This window comes from Mobula hypostoma, chromosome 9 (genome assembly GCF_963921235.1).
Source record: "Mobula hypostoma chromosome 9, sMobHyp1.1, whole genome shotgun sequence".
Taxonomy (NCBI): Eukaryota; Metazoa; Chordata; class Chondrichthyes; order Myliobatiformes; family Myliobatidae; genus Mobula; species Mobula hypostoma.
This window is the reverse complement of record NC_086105.1, coordinates 96,281,456-96,305,533: the sequence shown is the minus strand read 5'-3', so window position 1 is coordinate 96,305,533 and position 24,078 is coordinate 96,281,456. Positions and strand designations below refer to the sequence as shown.

General features: G+C 41.8%; 1 protein-coding gene across 1 annotated transcript in view; it reads right to left on the bottom strand.

The window, feature by feature from the left end:
• Nucleotides 1-10,125: 10,125 nt before the first annotated feature.
• Nucleotides 10,126-24,078, bottom strand: part of usp31 (ubiquitin specific peptidase 31) — a 146,876-nt gene continuing 132,923 nt past the window's right edge. Inside the window, exons 16-17 of the mRNA XM_063058731.1 lie at nt 17,603-17,758; nt 10,126-16,215 (exon numbers count right to left, since the gene is read on the bottom strand). Of these exons, the coding sequence (XP_062914801.1) occupies nt 14,711-16,215; nt 17,603-17,758 (1,661 nt within the window). The 3' untranslated portion in view covers nt 10,126-14,710. The remainder of the gene's footprint in view (nt 16,216-17,602; nt 17,759-24,078) is intronic.

Sequence of the window (24,078 nt, the reverse complement as noted above, 5' to 3'; positions counted from 1 at the left end):
TCAACCACATTTCCCCTTGTCACCCTCTCTGTAACTTGGTGAAAATATTCAAGTTAGTTAGGCACAAATCTGCACAAACATCTGGAAACAAATCAGGATCATCTGAATCTCTTTCCTTAATGAAAACTGATGTAAAGTCTTCATTTCTTACCTCAGTCATGCCCTTTGCTTCCATGGATAAATTTCCATTTACTCTGCCTCACCTTTTTCCTATTCAAACATCTACAGTACAGCTTTGGGTTCCTTTTATTTGCTGCCAGTCTTTCCTCATGCACTCTGTCCGTTTTATTTCTTTTTACTCTATATTCTAGAAGTTAACAATTTGTCATCTGTCATAACCTCTCTTCCCACTGGCTGATGCTTTTTTTTTAGCCCTTTTCCAAAAGTGGTTTTATTCAGTGATTGCAGGATCACATTATTTTAGTATATCACTTCTCAGTACACACTGTTTACAGATTCATTTATAACAGTAATGACTATCCAAGAAGTCAATCAAGCCCCCTTCCCAGAAATTCCTGTGTCTGTGGTCACCAGACTCTCTTCTTTTTTGTCAAGATGGCAACTAGGTAAAATGCTTCTTTGGTTGATAACTTCTGGATAGATCACAAAACTATTTATTTCACTTCTTTTACATCTGTTTTCGCCTTAAATGTGTTTCTGAAATGGTTAGAGCCTGTGATATACAGTTTGGCAATCGATTGAGTAATACAGCATTTTGCTGTCTGAGAAGGTTCGGGCTTCAAGCTCAACCTCAGGTGAAGAAACTGAGATGGGACGCGAGCTGAAGATAGAATCCATTTCACCAATTGAAGTGCGAAGGAAGATTGAAACATTGAGGCAAATGTGGACAGCGGCTGCTACGTGCCTTTTGATCTCTCTGCTGCCGGGGGAGTCTCTGCACTAAGGTTGTGTCTCTCCTTCCATGATGCTGGAGGATGTTATTTAGGTTCTGTGTTTATGGATTTGGAGTACGGACTTTTTCAGTCTTATGATTTTATATTCTGTGTTATCACCCGTTCTTTCTAATTTCTTTTTGTGCAGAGTGGGGTGGATGTTCCTGTTGTGCTTTTGTTAGTATGAAGAGTGAGGGGGATCGATGTTCTTAATGGTTGATTTTTTTTGGTGGGGGGAGTGGGATTTGGAGGCTGGTGATCTCATTGCATTTTGTACGCGGGGTGGGGTTGATGATCATGTTGTCATTCCTTTTCATTGCGGGGGTAGTTTCTGTATCTTTGAACTTAATTCCATCACTATCTGGAGAAGAAGAATGTCAGATTTGTATACATACATATATAGATAAATGAACCATTAAACCTTTTAATAGCATTTGTGTCTTAATTTTCCTACCCAGCTGCCTTCTGGGAATTGTATCAATATCTCCATTTTAAAAGCTTTCTAGGATGGTAAATTTTGGAATGATTGAACCAAAAAAGAGCTTTGACCAGCAACCAACCCAGATATCTGAGCTCTTGAGAGGAGGGGACTTCAACCAGGTCCACTGCCCAAGTGCCAAAGGCTACAGCGATAAATAGCTTTGACCAGCAACCAATTGGCCTTCGGGATCGATAAGCGAGGGTAAATTAAAGGCAGGGGCAAGCACAGGAACAATCAGAGCAGTGGCCACGTAGTGATTTTGAGGCTTTAGTTCTTTGTGGCTTCAACAACGAGAGGATTCAATCAGAGAAAGCAAAGGAAAGACAAGCTCGTTTGTTTTCTCATTTCCTTCATTATAGCTGTTCAGCTAGGACAGTAGAGATGCCAGGCAGGATAGGTGAATGGTCATCTTGCAGGACGAAGGAAGGCAGGGAGCCCTCTGGTGTCCCTGCCAACTTCACCTGCAAGAAGTTCATCCAGCTGCAGCTTCTAATCCACGCTAAGGAATTGGAGCTGGAACTGGATGAACCCTGGATTATTCAGGAGGCTGAAGGAATGATAAATAGGACATATAGAGAGATAGTTACTCCCAAGCTGTAGGACACAGGACAATAGGTGACGGTGAGGGAGGGGAAAGGGGTTAAGGAACCAGTGCAGAGTACCCCTGTGGCCATCCCCCTCAACAACAGGTGCATCACTTTGGATACTGTTGGGAACGGAGGGGTGGGAGAGGGGTGACCTAACAGAGGAAAGTCAGTGATCAGGTCACTGGCATTGAGTCTACCCTTAACTCAGAAGGGAAGGGTGGGGGTGGGGGGGGGGGGGAAGAAGAGGCCTGCTGTGATGATAGTGATTTTGTTAGCTGGGGATACAGAGAGAAGGTTCTGTGGGCAAGAACGAGATTCCTAGATAGTACGTTGCCTCCCAGGTGCCAACATCTGGGATATTTTGGACCGGGTGCTCAGCATTCTTAAGTAAGAGAGTGAGACAGCCAGAAGCCATGGTCCATGTAGGTACCAATACCATGAGTAAGACGAGTGACAAGATTCTGCACAGGGAGTTCAGAGAGTTAGATCCTAAGTTAAAGGGCAGGACCTCCAAGGATGTGATCTCAGGATTGCTACCCATGACTAATAAAGTCTCAACATTACATGTTTTCTTTTTATATTCTAGTCCTCTTGAAATGAATGCTAACATTGCATTTGCTCTCCTCACCACAGACTCAACCTGCAAATTAACCTTCAGGGAATCCTGCACAAGGACTCCCAAGTCCCTTTGCACCTCAGGTTTTTTGTATTTTCTCTCCATTTAAAAAAGTCAACCCTTTCATTTCTTTTACCAAAGTGCATAAACATACACTTCCCAACACTATATTCCATCTGCCACTTATTTGGCCATTCTCCTAAACTCTGTCCAAGTCTTTCAGCTTCCTCATAAATACCTGTCCCTCCACCTATATTCATATCATCTGTAAACTTTGCAACAAAGCCATCAATTCCATCATCCAAATCATTGACATAACATAAAAAGCAGTCCCAAAACAGACCTCTATAGAACACCACTAGTCACCGGCAGCCAATCAGAAAAGGCTCCTTTTATTCTGACTCTCTGCCTTCTGCCAACCAGCCCCTGCTTTATCCATGCTAGAATCTTTCCTGTAATACCGTGGGCTCCTTGTCAAAGGCCTTCTGAAAATCCAAGCACACAATATCAACCAATTCTCCTTTGTTTATCCTGCTTGTTATTTCTTCAAAGAATTCTGATAGATTTGACAGGCAAGATTTTCTATTGGGGAAACCTTGCTATGACCTCTTTTATCATGTGCCTCCAACAACCACGAAACCACATCCTTAACAATCAACTCCAATCTTCCCAACCACTGAGGTCAGACGAACTGGCCTACAATTTCCTTTCTTCTGCAATTTGGAGTGACATTTGCAATTTTCCAGTCTTCTTCTGGAACCATTCCAGAATCTAGTGAATTTTGAAAGGCCATTACTAATTGCCTCCACAATCTACACGAGCACATTGAACACATCTACATGAAATGTTGCTGCAGGAAAACAGCAACCTGCATCAGGGACCCCTACCTACCCCTATGCTCGCTTCTTGCTGCTGCCAAAAGGAAGGTGGCACAGGAGTCTCAGGACTCATACCACCACGTTCAGGAGCAGTTACTACCCCAAGGCCATCAGTTTCTTGAACTAAAGGGGACAACTCCTCTCAGCTTCACTTGTCCCATCATTGCACTATCCCCACAACCCATTTTCAAGGACTCTGGATCTTATGTTCTCAATATTTATTGCTTATTTATTATTCTTAGTTCTTTTTGTATTTGCACATTGGTTGAGTGCCCAGGTTGGTATGGTCTTGCATTGATTTTATTCTATTCTAATATACTCTATTATTGATTTATTAAGTATGCCCAAAAGAAAATGAATCTCAAGTTTGTACATGGTGATGTACTTCAATAATGAATTTACTTTCAACTTTGGGGATGGATGGGTTCAGACTTTCTGGACACGCTCAGCATGATGTTTCGAGCTGGCAGCAGTCAGGATCCACGAGAAAGGACATCATCACCCTTATCAACAAGCAGAAGTGGATGATAGAGATCAGATATTGGTGAGCCACCTCACTGCTTAATGTGAATTGCAACACATTAAGAGTCCATGGTATTACAGGAAAGATTCTAACATGGACAAAGCAGTGGCTGATTGGCAGGAGGCAAAGAGTGGGAATAAAGAGACCCTTTTCTGGTTGGCTGCCAGTGACTAATGGTGTTCCACAGGGGTCTGTGTTGCGACAGATTCTTTTTACATTATATGTCAATTCCTGGGATGATGGAATTAATGGCTTTGTTGCAACCGTTTGCAGACAATATGAAGATAGGTGGAGGAGCAGGAAGTTTTGAGGAAGTAGAGGAGCTACAAAAGGACTTCGACAGATGAGAATTGGCAAGAAATGGTAGATGGAATATAGTGTCGGGGAGTGCATAGCTATGCACTTTGGTAGAAGGAATGAGTTCAATCACAAACGAGAGAAAATCTGCAGTTGCTGCAAATACAAGCAACACACAAAATGCTGGAGGAACTTAGCAGGTCAGGCAGCATCTATGGAAAAAGAGTAAACAGCTGACATTTCGGGCCGAACCCCTTCATCAGAACTCATTATTACGCTGAGTTTCACCCAACTAGCATACCATTGTCTAATCCACATGGCAGCCTAATTGACAGTGCATGGTAATAAGCCGTTAGAGTCTGAAACATGTTATATTTTGTTCTAAATTATCCCCCTCCTGCCTGTGCTGAATTGCACTCCAGATGGATTATTAGCTTCTGCCAACCCCTATTGCACTTATTCATTCCAGAGTGACATTCTTCATTAGCGAGCTACAGGAACATAGCCAGTCATTTGGTCAAGCAAGGTATCAGAACACCCTTGTCAGATATACAGACATGAAAGCTCATTTTCATTGTTACATTCTAAAGGAGAAACATTGGCTTAAAACAGAATTACACAAATGAATGAGAACAAGAGGCCATAATCAGTTTCCCTTATGTCTTCATTGTACCTGGAGACTTCATTATCATGGGAAATTTGAGCAGATCAAAACATGAATCTTAGTTTTGGTTCATGTGTTTAAAATAGTTTTTGGTTCAATGAATCAAACAAACTCTCAGATGTTTTTTTTTCCAAGGCAGATTTCTGATATCTCTATGCTTCAGAAATGTCAACTTGATCAAAAATTAAACAACCGACTATTAAATGTTTAATGGCATGACAAATACTTCATCATCAAGAGATTATAGCATGCAGGATCAAGAAGTATGATATCAGAAGGCACTGCAACCTACCTTTAAGTGCATCAAATCCATGGATAAAGATTAGCCCCCTAATGGTGCTGCTCATATCCTTTCAGAATGTCCATAAATACTTTGTATCCAATAAAACACCTGCAATCACTAATAAAGAAAATGCCGAAGTATATTTGTACACTGCAAACTTCCAGATAGCAAAGCATTAATGAAATTACCCCTCATTCAGCAACACTTAAATAGATTAAAAAACTAGCTCAGACATGGATAATTCCCCCGCTCTTCTTTGAAATAATATCAGGAGATTCTCTGCATCCAGCTCAAAGAGCAAGCATGACCTTGCTCAGGTCATTCTTAGGAGCTCCAACTCCTGCAAGGTTTGATAATCAGATTATTTTCTATTCAGATCTCTGGAGTGATTCACAACTCTATAGTGTTCTGACAGAGATAAAAGAACTTTCCACAGAGTCAAGTGTGATACTTACATTTAGCTATGCTCCCTTTAAATGCCAGGTGAGTGTGAGAGTTGGAAGAGAAGTTCCAAGGGATGCCATTTTCAATTATGTGTCATCTTTCTCATGGTTTAAGCTATGCTGCTCAAGCAGCTTTGATGTTTTGCAGAAGAAAATGGTGGATGGATAAGAATGTCTGGATGGTGAATACAGTCAAATAATTTGGATTCAAGAACAATGCAAAACTGGACATCCAGTGCCCCCTCATCTCTGTGAAACTGATCAATAAGCTCCCAAGACCTCAACAAATCCTTGAGCAACAGGATCTTCTTTTTCCTCACTTGCAGACCCCAGTCAGCTCAGATTGGCAACATCGCCTCCACAATCACTATCAGTACAGGTGCATAGTACCCTGTGCTCTACTCATTTTAAACCCCTGGCTGTGTGGCTAAGTACCACTCCAATGCCATATTTAAGTTTGGGGACACCACCACTACCATTGGCCGAATCAACGGTGGCGACGAATTGGCATATAGAAATCTGGTTGAATGGTGTCACAACAACTTCTCACTTTATCAGCAAAATCAAAAAGCTGATTATTGACTATAGGAAGATGAAACCAGGGGTCCATGAGCCAGTCCTCATTGGAGGATCAAAGCTGGAGAGGGCTAGCAGCTTTAAATTCCTTCGCATAATCATATTAAAGGATCTGTCCAAGAACCAACATGCAAGTGTCATTACAAACAAGGCACAGCACAGCCTCTACTTTCTTGGAAGTTTGCACAGAATCTATATCATCTAAAATTTTTGACAAATTTTTATAGATGCACAGTGGAGAATATCCTGACTAGTTGCATCACTGTCTGGTATGGAAATATAAATGCCCAAGAATGGGAAAGCCTCCACAAAAAGTGGTGGATACAGCCTAGTACATCACAGGAAAAGCCCTCCCCACCATTGAACACATCTACAAGGAGCACTGCCACAAAAAAAAGAGTAGCATCTATCAAGGACCATCACCACCCAGGCCATGTTCTCTTCTTGCTACCATCGGGGAGATGGGTACAGAAGCCTTGGGTCCCATCCCACCTGGTTCAGGAAGAGTTATTACCATCAACCATCAGGCTCCTGAACAGGCATGGATAACTCCACTCACCTCAAACCTGAACCGATTCTACAACCTACAGACTCATTTTCAAGGACTCTGCAATTCATTTGCATTATTTATTTTTATTGTGCAACACAGTGTAAGGTTTCACTGCTAATGTAATGGCTTCTCCGTAATGTTCCACTGCTGAGGTAATGGTTTCTCCGTAGCAGCAACGTTAGGGTTATGACTAGAGATAACAGGATATGTTAGCCGATGAGCAGGATGTTGTTCTTTCTTGTGCGTCTGGGAGCCAGGAATTCAGAGTCTTTTGCCGGGGACATATGAGGAGGGAATATGCAAATGGAGAGAGTTGGTAGATCTCGGACGGAGTGCACTTGGAGTGAGGGTCAGAAGGTCCTACTTTCGGAGGAGGTCAATGGTGGATGAACGGCCTTATCAGTGAGCCCCAACGTTGCACGTTAAGACTGTTTCATAAGAATGGGCCCTTTTTATTTTTTTTGTTTTCTTTACTAACCATATAGTCAAGTTAAGAATTATAAAGCTCAATTGTTTAATCCCATATTATGCACTGTTTGTTATTTCATGGTACTGATTTGTATCAGGGGACACATCACACAGCATCCACCCAAATGAGATTTCTTAAGTTTGGCTGGGGGGGGCTATCCTCCCCTATATTAAGCTACTATAAGACCATAAGACATAGGAGCAGAATTAGGCCATTTGGCCCATCGAGACTGCTCCACCATTCAATCATGGCTGATCTTTTTCTCCTCCTCAACCCGAGTTCCTGGCCTTCTCCCTGTAACCTTTGATGCCATGTCCAATCAAGAACCTATCAATCACTACCTTAAATACACCCAACGACCTGGCCTCCACGGGGCATGTGGCAACAAATGGCACAAATTCACCACCCTTTGGCTAAAGAAATTTCTCTGCAGCTCTGTTTTGAAAGGGCACCCCTCTATCCTGAGGCTGTGCCCTCTCGTCCTAGTCTCTCGCATCCTATCCACATCTACTCTGTCTAGGCCTCTCAACATTCAAAATGTTTCAATGAGACTCTCCCCCCACCTCCTTCTGAATTTTAGCGAATACAGAGCCAGAGCCATCAAACATTCCTCGTACAATAACCCTTTCACTCCTGGAATCAACGTTGTGAACCACCTCTGAACCCTCTCCAATGCCTGATCTTTGACTTCAGTGCCACCTTCCTGCAATGTCCCCATTACCGCTGAGTCCCAAAATATATCTATTCAATTTAGAAAACTTGGTGGAGAAAATTCCAAAAATTCACTGCACTCTGGTGAGGAAATTTCTCCCCATCTCAGTCTTGCTGAGGTGAACTCGGATTTTGAGTCTGTGAAATCTGTATCCATACCCCAGCCAGGAGAAACACCATTCCTGTCCCAACCCTGTCAACATCCTGTGAGATTGTGTGTCTCTAATTTCACTTATTCTGAGACAAGCCCAATGCGATCTGTCTCAGTCAAACCACCTCTAATTTCACTAAATTTGATAGTGTTCCAGTGCGATCATTGGTTCTGGGAGCATCTCAATGGATGGGCAAGGGAGTGTAGTTATCCTCTGGTGTTCAAGAGCCTGATGGTTGAGGGATAGTAACTGTTCCTGAATCCAGTGATGCGAGTCCTGAGGCTCTTGTACCTCTAGCCAAAGCTTGAGTTACAATTATTATTATTATTTGTATTTGCACAGAATGTCTTCTTTTGCATATTGGTTATTGGTCAGTCTTTCTGTTTAGTTTTTCATTGATTCTATTGAATTTTTTTTGCAGTAGAATAAAGAAATAATCTCAGGGTAGTATATAGTGATATATACATACTTAGATAAAAATTTTGACTGTACTTGGAACTTTAGAATCTAGTGTAAAGTAACCCATGTCCTAACTTCTAATACTTTTTCACCATCCACAAAACAATAACGTGATGCAATACACTCCACTTATCAGGACGAGACTACCCTCAACATCTAAAGTTAACTCTCGATTAGCATCCAATTTTTCTGATTAATTACTCACTCCCTCCATTAACTGTGTACTATGGTTATAGTATAAACCAATTACAAAATGACCAGTAGCCACCTGCAAAAACTTCTTTGATAGCACATCCCAAAACTGCAACTGGGCAAATGACACAAGGAAAAGATTCCAAAATGGATATACTACAAGTTTAAGTGGCAAGAAGTTTAAATACTGGAAATCCTGCGTAGTAGTGCTGGGATTTACCCTGACCACAGACTACAGCAGGTATATGAAGCACCTCAGAAGCAGTTGGAGTAATAAGTGCTGTTCTTGTGAATAGCATCCACATTCTATAGTTTTTAAAATTTTCAACTGGAATCTTGCAGCTCAAGGCAGCTGGCAGTAACAGCATTTCAAACCTTTGGCCTTAAACTCACCTAAAATCCTGTACATTTGTAGACTAGTTGCATCAGTAGTGATGGACTTAATCTGAAAGATTACTAGTTGATATAAGTAGTTTTGTAAATTTTCACATCACACGTCTGACAAACACAACCTGGTTAAATGAAATTCTACTGTACACAGTGCCACATCACCATCTGCTGTCACCAGCTAGGAATAGCAACTACAGCATATTGCTGTGCAAGATACCTTGCATAATTGCTGTGCTAGATTCCCGCTCACCCTCCAACCCAAACGTTGAAATAATTTCTAAATTTTTCCCAATTCCCTGTCGAAAGTTGCTTCTGAGTTTGCTTTTGTCACCCAGCATAAGCATTTAGCTAGGAGCATCTTGTTGCACAAGAACAAAGTTCTCATCTCCCAGTTGGTATATCCACTTATATTAAGATGGTAAAATAGTTTAACTAGTAATAACTGAAATAGACCGAATGGGTCTTAAGCTGTACATCCATTTGATAAAATCAGGGCTGATCCTCCAACTTAGCAACAATCTGCTGGAGGAACGTAGTGGGCCAAGCAGCATCTACCCGACTTCAACAGCAGACTATTGTCCTGGATTCCGGATTCCAGCTTCTGCAGTCTCTCGTATCACCTCCATCTTGGCTACTTTCCCTGACCAATCCCCTCTTTCCTTCCATTTAAAAGATGTACTGAGCTCAGCCTTGATTACCCTCAATAATTAAGCAATCTCATCCTTATGGGACACAAATTCTGCAGATGCTGGAAATCTTGAGCAACAGACTGCTGGAGGAGTGCAATCAGGCAACATCTATAGAGGGAAATAAACAGTCAATGTGTCAGGCTGTTCCCCTTCATTAGGACCCCCAAATAGCTGATCCCTTATCCTGAGACCAACTATGAACATCTAAGAAATATTATCTTCCTCAGGTAAGGAGAGAAGAAGAAATTAAGTCGCACTATCAGGCTGTTTGAATTGGACTTTTTATTTTTGTAATCTTGCTCCTCATGTACAGTTGTTCTGACGAACATGGACTTTGTACAAACGGTTCTCAAAGAAACATTCTTAAAACATAGAAAACAATGCAGATTCTGCATATTAAAAAAGTGCATACACCTCCTGTTAATAAAACATACAAATAAATTATTGAAAGGCAGCAACACATTCTCATGCACCTGCCCAAAATAACTTAAAAAGTTTTCAGCAACACCAAGTCGATGGCCTAATTTACAAGGAGAAAGTCACACTATACAGGGGTCAGGGACTGGCCCATATTGTTCACATCTATTTTGTTTTGAAGTGTGATGAATGTAGTGTCACAGGGTAATCGACAAAGATGTGGCCCAAACTTCTCCTCACCAAAGGCAAACAGTCTAACCATCAGCCAGAAGGAGATAGCTCATTACCTGCCCTAGCAGGGCAGCATCAGATATGTGCCTTACTCCAATACCTTATTGGGAAAAGGCAAAGAGAATATAGCAGAGACTCAACAGGCCACAGTGCCAGTGAGGAGAATAAAGCTATTCATGTTTCAGGTACAAACTACTCATTCACAAAGTATCAACTGTCGATAAGAGAACCCAGTCTCTATTTGGTTCTAATGCCAATTAGCTTCCTAGCTCCATTTCAGATCTCTAGGACTTGGTGTGCTATCTGGTGAAATGGACTATGCGGTCCTCTTAGTTCTTTATTCCAGTGTACAGTGAAAGAAAATGACAATGAATATTAAGTGGGCCAAACACCAGATAAACCAAAAAAAAGAAAAACAAGCTTCAGTCTGCAAAACATGAGGATCTGCAGGTCAGCTCCTGGTTAAAGATTTTAAAACTCTGATCAAAGTACATTCACTTCAAAGTCTGGGAGCTACAAACCAAGCAGCAAGGAGACTATGTTACTTTTTTTTTTAGTAGAATTACGTACAAGTGTAGTGGCCTGAAAGTAAGAGCCACCAAGTCCAGAAACTTCACTTCGCATAGTTCTGTAGGCAACTATCCCCAGAAAAGGGGTTTTTCCAACAAGAAATGGTGTATGCTCAGGATGGTTTTATCTCATTTCAAAGGTTATTAACCTTGTACACAGTTAATCTTCATCACCTTATAACTCAGAAACATGACTTAATAGCTCCACTTACACAACCACCCCGTGAAATGTAATTTTAAAACACTGAACCAGCAGGATATTATTAGAAAGAATTTAGAGTAATTTCACCATCAACTTAATATCTGTGTAATCCCATTGCTTCAAAGCAGGGCATCAGTGCCACCCAAACCACTGGACATCTCAAAGTAAATATTAGCGTTAACATATTGCACCTCTATGCAATGCTCCAATAAGGTCAATTGCAATGAATTTGGGTGGCCTGACAACTACTTGTATCCCGGCAAAGTATCTTCTATGCAAGCAACTACAGTTTATATTGAAAATCTATTGACAGGCCTCAGCAGAGCAGCGCAGGGCTCCAAAGGTTGGGAGTGCGATGCCATACTCCTCTGAAGCTGGATGGGCTCCTACAGGAGCTTGGACCAGGTTTTTCTTATATATATGCAAGTGATTAAGTTATCGCCTTTCATATCTTTATAAACCTTATTAGAAATGGTGAAAATGACCTCTTTAAAAGCAAACATTACTTCTAAAATCATGGGGAAAATGCTAAGGAAAGGAAAAAAAAATCTTTACAATATAGTACTCAGCAAAAATGTTAGCACAGACCAATTTGAACTTACCAAATTGCACTTTTTGTTACAGCCAGTATTAACAAAGTAGTGAATGTCAGGTTTAAATCTACTTGTCTACAGCTTCCAGTTACATGATTCTGCTCATTGTAAATCTCACAATCACTCATACTGATCTCACATAGATCAGTCTGAAAATGTGAATCAAGTTGTGCAAACAAAGCAATAGATCAGCCAGGCCATTATTCTCCAATACAGGTCTGCAGAACTCTTATTGAATGTAACATTAAAATGAATAACCCAAACTAACTACTACGAAGAACCTCAGTGCAACAAAGATCCTAGCATTTGCATAGTAATACATTGCCTTAAGTGCATGCAGATAGGAAGATAAACGGGGGGGGGGGGGGAGAACAATATTTTTTGTGCATTACAGGGAAGTCCCACTTACACTAAGGTGCAACTGGAAGCTTGTAATTCAGTAAGATGTCAATACCTGCACTGTTGTTATACCCATAAACCCACCCCTCCACAGGTCCCAGCAGTGAACAGCTCATCTTTCACCAATTCACTGTTCCTATTAGATATTGGTTCCCTCTGCTCTTACTCACCCCTTCCCTCCTCACAAAGTAATGCCAAATGGAGCATCTTTTCCATTGTGCCAGCTGGGGCCAGGTGACCCAAACATTTTGGGTGTGGAGAGTGGGAACCTCATATGCTCCTTGGCTCAGATGTACACCAGATGATGCAATTTCCATTGGGACAGCACAACAGGTATACAAAATAGGTAGCTTCTAAAAAGCTACAAAGACTTTTTCGCTGCATCTTTGGAACACCAGAATGTCTGCAGCTGAGCAACACGGTGAAACAAGAATGTCTTTTTATCTTTTGGGAACTTGTAAAGTATGGAGAATTATTGTGTACAGGTAGATCTTGTACCCCACAAGCCTGAGGAACAGAATGTTACTGAAATAAGTGAGCACAGACCAAAGGAGTCAGAAGCACTAAGTGAGGAAAATAAACTTATGCTCAAATAGTTAGAACTATAATCAAGAAACTATGTTTCTTGTAATAACATACCAAGAGAATGAGCAGGCATTGATTAGTAAGAGTTGATGGATCAATTCAGGGACTGAATCACAGAAGATTAATTTCCAAATTTGTCCAAGACATATAAGGTAATTTAATGCATGGCCAGAGTCTCTTGGGGAGTGGGAGAATTTCGCTAGGTGGGTGAAGTCCATGATAAATTACACCATATAAATCAGGAAGCACTATAAACAGGACTGCTCATAGGCAGACTGCATCTTATGGGTTTGCATTTATTACATCGGAAAACTAGATGTCACATGAAGCAAAAGATTCTGGAATGCATATTCAAACGGAACTTTTGAAAGAACTGGAAAAATGCTTGTAAAAGACAAGCCTGCAGGGCTATGAGGAAAGAATTGGACAGTGCAATTAACTGGATAGTTCTTTCAAAGAGTAGGCATAGGCACAATTAGCCAAATGGCCACAGTGCAAACAATTCTATGAATTTAGAAACTGAACTTAGTATAAATCATGCACATCATTTCACAATATAAACAAGAACTTATTTAAAAAACAAAAACTGTATGAACATTATTATTAACTTAGGGCAGCTGAGCTGTGGCATCATTGGGTTAGTAAGCATATGAAAACATCTCACTGTATTTGCCGATTAGCAAATATAAACAATTTTCTTTTAGTGTGCAGGTGTTGACCATGCTTTATAATATCGATCCATAACGTGGAGCTTCCACAAATATCTTCCCACAGATCTGAATGTGTGGGCTAGCATTCATTTTTATTTCTAACCAAACAGCATTTCAGCTGTATGTATCTGAATCATTGTATCTGGGTCAGAACTCGACAACCAGGAGTCAACATGTCAGTTCAGGCTGTAAAATGGTGGCAATTTGGGAGACCTGCCTTAGTTTAGCTGAAACACTTGAACCAAGACTGAAGGATCTATGCTAAGTACCCTTTAGTGATGACATACGTCTACAAGTTCATCCCACAGTATCTGAAGCAACAAACGTTGTTCAAATCCTTCAACCCATTCATATGAAGTCGTTCAAGCTGCTGACAACCAATAGATCACATAAGGGACTGAACCAAATAACAAAAACAATCTATGACAGAAGCATTGCATACTGTTACATTCCATCTCTCCTACTCTTCCCTCTGCAGGAAAAGAACTGCTACCACATGGGGGCAGTGACCATTTCAGAAAGTGGGTACATTTCAATTGAAATGGTTATTCCTCCCATTTATTCCTTGTACGTTAACCTCAGACTTGCTGTTGTACAATACTGTGATTGGACAGCAAGGTGTTAACATTGCATCAACCAAACAAAAGCTTATAGGAGAAAATTAAATTGATTACTTAACTCAATGGCTTCTTCAGAGCGTGCAGTAGTTATTAGTTTTAAAAAGAACATTTATAAAAAATTTAAAAATCAAATCATTCATTGAACAGTACACAGTGTTATTCTGCAACAAAAGCAAGTTCTGAAGGTTGATACAAAGTGCTGCATTAAAAACCCATCAAAGAAGGACAACCTCCAGGGTTTGTGGGGAGAAGGATGGCAATGATGAACTAGCTCCAAGATCTGCATATCACATACCAGCATCATGTGGTAATCATTTGGTTTGATGGCAGAACAAAAAGCACTTAAATCAATAACTTTTGTCACCAATGTAGGCACATGAATTAATTGCAAACAAAAACTTCCTCCAATAAAAAGCTCATTTTAAAATGGAGGAAAAGGAGAAAAGGCAAGAGGGAGGGAAGAAAAAGAAGTGTTACAAAAACAATGCTGAAATAGCATTTTAATGGAGTGGTTTTCTTTGATTTTTCACATTACTTTTTGTTATGGCGGGCAGATGACTGCATGCTGCTAGTAACAATCTTTCTGGATTTATATGTCTTTTCTGCAGGTTTCTTTTTGCTTGATGGAGATTGAGACCCCATGTCTGCCAAGGATGATTTGGATTTTGCAGCAGGAAGTAATGGACAGTTGGAGGGAGTGGCATCCTTGCTTGATGATTTCCCTCGTGATGCTACTTTGCTGGACAGCGTCAGAGCAGAAGCGGACGCAGAGGATGGCTGTTCACTCACCAATCGTCTGCCCTCCTTGCTTGGGCCTTCACTTGGCATTTTTTTGCTTGCCACCTTGGAAGGCCCATCTGCTGACTTCTTGGCAAGAATGTTGCTCTTCCCCAAATCAGCTGACCTCCGACTTTCTTTCTGCCTCAGTGCTGCCCGAAAGAATGACAGGCCTTTATCATCGGACTTGCTGCTGTCTCTTCTCAGATCAGTTCTTGAGCTGGTGTCCGAGGACTTGGTTTCGGTCACAGATGAGCTGCTGCTCGAATTCCTCAGTCTCCTGTTCTCCAGTCGATTCCCTGACTTAGCATGCGACAACCTGCTTGTGCTGCTAGCTTTGGAAGATGTCAGCCTGCGCTTTTCAGGAGAGGGGCTGCGTTTGGAGTGGCTCTCAGCAGTTTTGGATCTCCCTGGTACTTTTCTCGATGTTGGAGAGGGTGACTGTGGAGAAGCCAGGGGCATCTTCAGCTTCTGCTGAGCTGGAGATGAACTGGCCTGCTGCTGATTTTTATCCACCTCCTTTCGAGTAACTGAGCTTGATGTAGACTGCCGGGTTGCAGCTCTCGTTTCAACCTTTTCACGTGTGATAGCAGCCTTCTGGGGGTTCTTCAGAGAAGTCGACAGAGTCGACTGAGCTTTGGTTAAAGAGCCTTTAGCCTGTTCAGAGGGCACTCTAGAACCAGACTTCTTTTGTGGACTCTCTGCATTTACTGCTCCTGTCACATAGCTTGGCCTTTGCTTTTGCTCTTCAACCAAAGATGCAGCGTTGGTATTTGTGGACTGGAGGTTGCCTAGGCTGGAGCTCTTCTTATCCACAGCATCAACCAAATGAGTCAGCTTGTCCAAGCTTCCTGTGTCATTTCCACACTGGTCAAGCATTTTATTGAGAGCTAAAAGAGGTCTCTGTCCAGCTGCTTTCCCCGAAACTCTCATCTCATCCTCTCTGACCACACCCTCCATGACAGCAAGGGGTGCCCTTCCAGGGAGTCCAGCAGAGATTGCCCCCTGACCTTGGAGTGGAGGAGTGCCCATGTTAGGGCTCTTGCAGCCCAGTATGTCTGGAACTGGAGAGGGGCTATGAGTGGGAGACTCGAAGGAGAATAGTGATGGAGAGTTGGATCGCATGTGCAACTTGCTAGATAATGTCCTCTGAGATTTAACTCCATTCTCATTGAGCACCAAGGGGCTAGCAAATGAAGACCTGGATGACAGACTCTGGCGTTGGACACTCCTCACAAAAGGCCGAGTAGAAAACCCACCTACACAAAAAGAATAATTAATATAACAATCAAACTGATTAAAAATTATGAGTCATAATCATGTCATAGGCGAGAGTTAAATCGCTTTATGATGTTGCATTAACTTCACTGATTGTACAGGCATTATAAAACAAGGTTAATATCTTCTTCACTCAGAAATATAAACTCTGGCAAGCAATCAACTGTACTGCCAGATACAGGTTCTAATTCAATCAGGCAGTACTTGCATGCCAGAGTCAAATGGTTGAGAAATTTGGTTCCATCTACATACAGATAGTTAAAATTCAAACTGATCCTCTAAAGCAATAGTGCACTGTAGTGTTTCAGTAGAACAGCATTGTCTGCTTTCTGATGGTGCAAGAGACTTCACAGCATTATATTAAATTTAGGGCGCTCTCCCCAGTTTCCAGGCCAATGATTATTCCTCCACCAACATCAAAAACAAATCTGTGGCCCATTACCTCATCGGTTTCTGAGATCAATTCCTACCAATTTAAATAACATATTCCCTTCAGCAGTAACTGTACTTCAAAAGGAAAAGTTAGTTGCTGCGAGGTGCCTTGGGACAACCTGAGGTTAAATTATAATCAAGAATCACAAAATGATCCAAGTTATTCAGCTCAACTTTGAAAGAGGTAACCAAATAAGACTCATCCCCTCAGGCTTTCCCCAATTTTCCCACAAACGGTCCCCTTTCAATTATTTATTCAGATCTTTAGAGGTTACTGTTAAATATACTTTCAGGGAATGCATTGCAAATTGATGTAAAAAAATGCACTGCTTAAATACAAATGATTGTGTTTTATTTCGATCAGGTGCCTGTAACACACCTCTGCATCTCATAGATGGAAGGGGACATGGAAATGTTGGCACACACGAACACTCACATAAGATCACATTACCGTGCATTTCTACTGGTCTGCTGAAGACAGCATTTGTTTTTGTATTTGAGAAATTACCCTTTGGTTATACAAATACAGATGTATAGAGCAGCTACGTGTCACTCATGCTCACAAGCTAATGAATTACACTTGATAATCAACCTCTCTTTTTTAAAAGGTCATTCTGCGACATCTGGCAGTCTGAGAGTTTACAGTGGTCCCAAGTGTCAGGTAGCAAAATTTAATACAAACAATTTAAATTCACCTATGTCACGGGATTCATAATCAGAATTGTTAAATAGTTATTCCTTTGAGGTGGGTGGTGGACAGTTCAGAGCTGGCCAAGGTGATAGAGAAGAGGTCAAGAAGCACAGAGGTTATTTTCGACCTGGTTTTGTTTCAGGAAAATCAAAACTGCTTTCTTGCCATCCATCCTTTCTACTATTATGCAAATGGGGGTGCAGAAAAGTGGGAAGCGAGGAAGGAGCATTTTGAGCAAAACATACCATCATCCTGATCGCTACGATCCTGAGTAAATTCTACAGATTCAGAGAGCGAGATGAGAGAAGTTCGGCGAGAGGATGCAGTAGATGTGACACTTGGTTGCTTGCTGCCTGTGAGTCGATTTATCCAGTGCTCACAAAGAGATGAACTGGTAGAACCTAAATATATATTAAAACAAGATCAAGTCTCTGAATTGAAGTAAAATATATTCCATACAGATTTTCACAGAATTTTCAATCATAAATATCAAAGATCAGAAACTTTCAGCTAATTGCAAGGAAATACCAAACAAGTATTTTACATGCTCTCATTGGAAGTAATGCTGCCAATGTAGAACAATAAAGATCGTAATGATGATGGGCAAGTTATTAAAAAGAACTATTAGAGGATTAATTGTCTGGAAGTAAGGAATATTTCTCAGTCCAGTTCGATGTAACGTCATCTCACCCTTGTCAGAGGAGAAATGTCACCAGAAGCATATAGGGTAACCAGTATTATACTTGTTCATCACAGCAACCACAGGCAGTGGAGAAAATTATTAAAGACAATAACTGGGGACAAAGTTAGTCAACACGTGACCTAACAAATGAAACTAATCAAATGTAAAAGTTCGATTAACCCAACTGGATGTCTGATGAAGTAACAGATTTGATGAGCTCTGGGACTGACAGCATGCATGTGGATGTTCAACAGAGATTTGACAAAGTACCATGTAATAAGCTTGTTAGGAAATTTAAAGCTCATGGGATTAATTGGGCTGCAGCAGCACAATTGCAATAAACAGATGAGGTAAAGACTTTAGTTTGGAAAGCAGTACAGTAACACTCCCAGGTAAGTACACAGGGGATAATTTAAAAAACTGCAGCTGAAGCAGAATCTGGTAATGTAGAAAATAATGAGAAGATGTGAACAGAGGACATGCATGATACAGGAATAGAGGATGTACTCAGGGTATATATATCTGTGAAGGGTGCACGACATATACAAAAAGCTCATTAACTGTAAGACATCCAGTGATAACTGGTCCATTTTTTCTTTACTCATTAGTACAGCTGGGCAAGTTCTATAGGCCTGCTATCAGCAGAATACAAACTAATCTTCCATTTTGTTCATTTTGACATGGCTTTGACCTGTCAAAGGTATTGCCTTTCTCCTAGCCTTCCTGCCCTCCACTTCTCCCGGAATATAGGGAGGGAGGAAGGGAACGTCGACTCAGACCATGAGAGGCCTGCGTCTGGCATTTTCATGCCTTACAAGGCGCAGATCGGAAGTCTGTGTGGGGCGTCACTCCTTGCACAGACACTAGAGCAATGTGTGGTTAAGTGCCTTGCTCAAGGACACAAACACACTGCCACAGCGGAGGCTCGAACCAGTGACCTTCAAATCACTAGATGAACGCCTTAACCACTTGGCTACGTGCCCAACACAAATTACTTTTATCTGTTTCTCTTTCCTCTGATGTTACCTGACCTGCTGAGCAATTCCAGTGTTTTCAATTATTGACATTTCCAGTAACGGATTTTTTTTAAATCAGTATAATATTCCAACAATTTTCTCATGCAGGGATTAAATAAAGATTGCCATCATCACTGGTCCAAAATTTCCAAATTTCCAAAGGCTTATTCAATGCTTCACAAGTTATTCAGAGTGTCATAAATCATCATTGAGTGACTCCACTAAAAAACAGTATCTGGAGAAGAATCTTTACAATGTTTGCTTTCCCTCTGAAGTATTTTTACAGCAATGAAGTGCTTTTGAAGTGCAGGAAAGATGACAGCAACTTTGGCACAGTTAATGTATATAAATAATAATATTGCAATGATCAGATAATTAAACAGCATTGGTATGATGACTGAGTAACTATCACTGGTCAGGACACCAAAATTTCTTGCTTGTCAAAATATCATCATGCTTGCTTTAATATGTAGTACATATAGGGCCTCTCCAGCAGTGTTGCCTTGTACATGAGACATAAAGTAATGCCACATTTGCAAGAGAGCACTAGTGGAGAGTCAACTTAGCTTTTAGCACTCTAGTCTCTGTATTGAACTCTGAATGTAGAATCACTCAAAGCAGCAAAAATGAAATGAAGCACAGCTGATATCCATAAAAAATTGACAAAGGCACTTAACTATTGTTGGAATCGGTTGTTTTCATGCTTTTAATGAGGGTATGCAAGATTGAAAGTGCAGATTTTAATAACATACAGTTTGTATTTTAATAAACTTGTATTTTTCACAATGGGATGTTTGTTGCCACCTATTGGCAGAAAGGCAATATAGTAATTACATACAGTTTATCATCTTTTCATTTTTTGTTGCCCAAGTATTAGCACTTTGCTCATCTCAAGAATTTGCCTTATCTTGAGTATAAAAGCGTCAGGCTCTGCAACAAAAAACAATCACTACCTTGTCTTGACTTTGTCTCAGTACTTGTTCTTAGTTCATATGCTCTGTACCTGTTCCTTGGTTTAAAACGTTAAAATAAACAATTGAATGCAACAAGATTTCACTCAATGTTGGACTCCTAAAAGATCCTGGGGATTGAAAAATCATTAAATCCCACACCACGTCTGCAGAAGGGCAACTGGTCAGAGTTGGATTTCATACTTCTACCGCCAGAAGAGCTGGCAGCCCAGACATCTATGTCCCTATCATTAAATGGAAGCCATGTCGAGTAGAACCAATGACACAGAAGTGACTTCACCATTATCAAAAACTCTACTGAAGTTTCACTCTGCTCTCATCTTTAGCATGGATTACTTCCATGTAATGAATACTGCCTTGTTATGTACCCAGCTGCTTTCTGCCTATGCACCGAGCCGTAGCGTGACATTGGCATAAATGAAATACATCAAAAACAGTAGAGACTTGCTGCATGATGATAAAAGATGCTCCCCATTTTACATCAAATATTTTAATTCAAGTTTGAAGGACTCAGAATGTAAAACGTTAATGTTTGGAGCAACTGTGACGAGAATACACATAGATAAGATGTTAGCTGTCCTGTGTGATCAGCAGTTGGTCTGCCACCTGTCTTCAAGAGAGAGATAAGGAACACAATGAAACAGCATCTGGAGATGTGTAATGAAGGGACGGGAGAGAGAGAGCTGTCTGGAGCGGCTCCCCCTTTGAACCCTGAACTGTTTGAAGTGATGGACAGGCGATACCCCAGCAGGGGGATAAACAGGGACAGGTTCACTAAGGCAGGACACACGACACCCGAGGTAACGAGACCCTGGAAGCGGTGCGCCTCTCACGAGTCGGTAGGAAGTACTGGACAACGCACAGGGTGGAAAGGTAAGATCCGCGGGAACCCGGTGTGTGTCCGCCTTTGCTTGGGTGCCGGGTTCACTGCAGAGGATCGACCGCATCTGGAGGAGGGGTCACAGTCGGTGACCTCAGGTGACATCACCAAGGACCTGCCCAAAAGCTGCTTGTGAGCCATATCGCCGGTCCGTGAGTGGAAGCCGTGTCTGAATGATCAGTCGTTCCCGTTCTCTCTCTCTCTCTCTCCCTCCCCCCACGTTGTCCATCACCATGGCAACGATTACTGCGAACTGAACTAAATTGGACTGAACTTTTGTGTCACTTTGAAATTTGGTCATTTACCCCTAGACAACGATAGAGCTTGATTGATGCTGCTATCTTAATTCTGTGCACATGTGTGTTTATCATTGCTGAACTGTTGCATTTATTATCCTTTCAATTACTGTGTTGCTTGTTTTTTTAATAAAACTTTCTTAGTTCTAGTAATCCAGACTCCAACTGAGTGATCCATTTCTGCTGGATTGGCAACCCAGTTACAGGGTACGTAACACAATACACACAAAATGCTGGAGGAACTCAACAAGTCAGGCAGCATCTAAGGAGGGAAATAAATAGTTGATGTTTCAGGCCAAGACCCTTCATCAGGACTAGATATGGTGCAAGTTAGTTGACAGAAATTGACTATATCTAAAAAATAAATGAAAATAATAGAATAACACCTTTGCACAGGTCATATTGAATGGGGGACGACTGTGCAAGTGCGTGAAAGTTGGACCGTGAGGCAGCGGAAGAGTTAAAAAACGAGCAGATTGATGGAGCGGGCAACAGAGTAGTGAGAGACAGAGTAGGAAGGCTTTGGCTCGAGAGGCTTTGGCAAGCAGAGGCTGAGAACGAGCCTGCTCCCAGTGAGGTAAGGCCAGGCAAGTTCCTTTAATTAATTTAATTACCCTAGGAGTAGGTAATGGAGGCAGCAGTTAGGACAGTTGAGTGCTCCGTTTGCAGTATGTGAGAAGTCAGGGCAAGAACAATTGACCCTGATGACTACACCTGTAAAAAGTGCATCCAGCTGCAGCTCCTAACAAACTGAGTTAGGGAACTGGAGCTGGAGGAACTTCGGCTCATTCGGGAGGCAGAGGCAGAAATAAACAGGGGTTACAGAGAGATAGTCACCTCTAAGGGTCAAGAGGCAGGTAGCTGGGTGACTGTCAGGAGAGGGAAGGGGAATAGACAGAACGTGCAGAGCACCCTTGTGGCCGTTCCCAGCAATAATAAGTATATCATTTTGGATACTGTTGATGGAGACGATCTACCACAGATAAGTTGCAATGGTTGCGTCTCTGGCACCGAGACTGGACCCTCAGCTCAGAAGGGAAGGAGGGAAAAGAGGAGAGCAGTGGTGATAGGGGATTTGATAGTTAGGGGAACAGATAAGAGGTTCTGCGGAAGAGATCGTGAATCCTGGATGGTCTGTTGCCTCCCTGGTGCCAAGGTCCGTGATATCGTGGATCGACTTCTCAGTATTCTCAAGAGGGAGGGTGAGCAGCCAGATGTCCTGGTCCATGTAGGGACCATGACGTGGGTAGGAAGAGTGAGGAGGTCCTGAAAGGTGAGTTCAGGGAGTTAGGCGCCTTAAAGGACAGGACCTCCAGGATAGCAATCTCAGGATTGCTACCAGTGCCACATGCAGGTGGGTTTAGAAATAGTCATAGTCATACTTTATTGATCCCGGAGGAAATTGGTTTTCATTACAGTTGCACTATAAATAAATAGTAATAAAACCATAAATAATTAAATAGTAATATGTAAATCATGGCAGGAAATAAGTCCAGGACCAGCCTATTGGCTCAGGATGTCTGACCCTCCAAGGGAGGAGTTGTAAAGTTTGATGGCCACAGGCAGGAATGACTTCCTATGACGCTCAGTGTTGCATCTCGGTGGAATGAGTCTCTGGCTGAATGTACTCCTGTGCCCAACCAGTACATTATGTAGTGGATGGGAGACATTGACCAAGATGGCATGCAACTTGGACAGCAGCCTCTTTTCAGACACCACCGTCAGAGAGTCCAGTTCCATCCCCACAACATCACTGGCCTTACGAATGAGTTTGTTGATTCTGTTGGTGTCTGCTACCCTCAGCCTGCTGCCCCAGCGCACAACAGCAAACATGATAGCACTGGTCACCACAGACTCGTAGAACATCCTCAGCATCTTCCGGCAGATGTTAAAGGACCTCAGTCTCCGCAGGGAATAGAGACGGCTCTGACCCTTCTTATAGACAGTCTCAGTGTTCCTTGACCAGTCCATTTTATTGTCAATTCATATCGCCAGGTATTTGTAATCCTCCACCATGTCCACCCTGACCCTCTGGATGGAAACAGGGGTCACCGGTGCCTTAGCCCTCCTCAGGTCTACCACCAGCTCCTTAAGTCTTTTTCACATTAAGCTGCAGATAATTCTGCTCACACCATGTGACAAAGTTTCCTACCGTAGCCCTATACTCAGCCTCATCTCCTGCTGATGCATCCAACTATGGCAGAGTCATCAGAAAACTTCTGAAGATGACAAGACTTTGTGCAGTAGTTCAAGTCCAAGGTGTAAATGGTGAAGAAAAAGGGAGACAAGACAGTCCCCTGTGGAGCCCCAGTGCTGCTTATCACTCTGTCAAACACACAGTGTACAAATAGTTAGTGCAGATCAATACGTGCCTGAAGACATGGTGCAGGAAGGAGGGCTTCAGATTTATAGATAATTGGGCAGTTTTCCAGAGAAGGTGGGACCTGTTCCAGTGGTACGATTGACATCCGAACTGGAGGGGGACAAATATTCTTGCAGGTAGGTTTGCTAGAGAGGCTCCAGTGGATTTAAACTAGATGCAAGGGGGGAGAGGAACCAGAGTGTAAGAACAGATGTAGGGGAGAAGGAAGAAAAAGGAGATAGTAAAGTTTTTAGTGATGAACAGAGAGTAAGAGGTGGAAAATTTCTTAAATGCATTTATTTTAATGCTGGAAGCATTGTAAGAAAGGTGGATGAGCTTAGAGCATGGATTAATACCTGGAAGTATGATGCTGTAGCTATTAGTGAAACATGGTTGCAGGAGGGGTGTGATTGGCAACTAAATATTCCTGGATTTCATTGCTTCAGGTGTGATAGAATCGGAGGGACAAAAGGGGGTGGTGTTGCATTGCTCGTCAGAGGAAATATTACAGCAG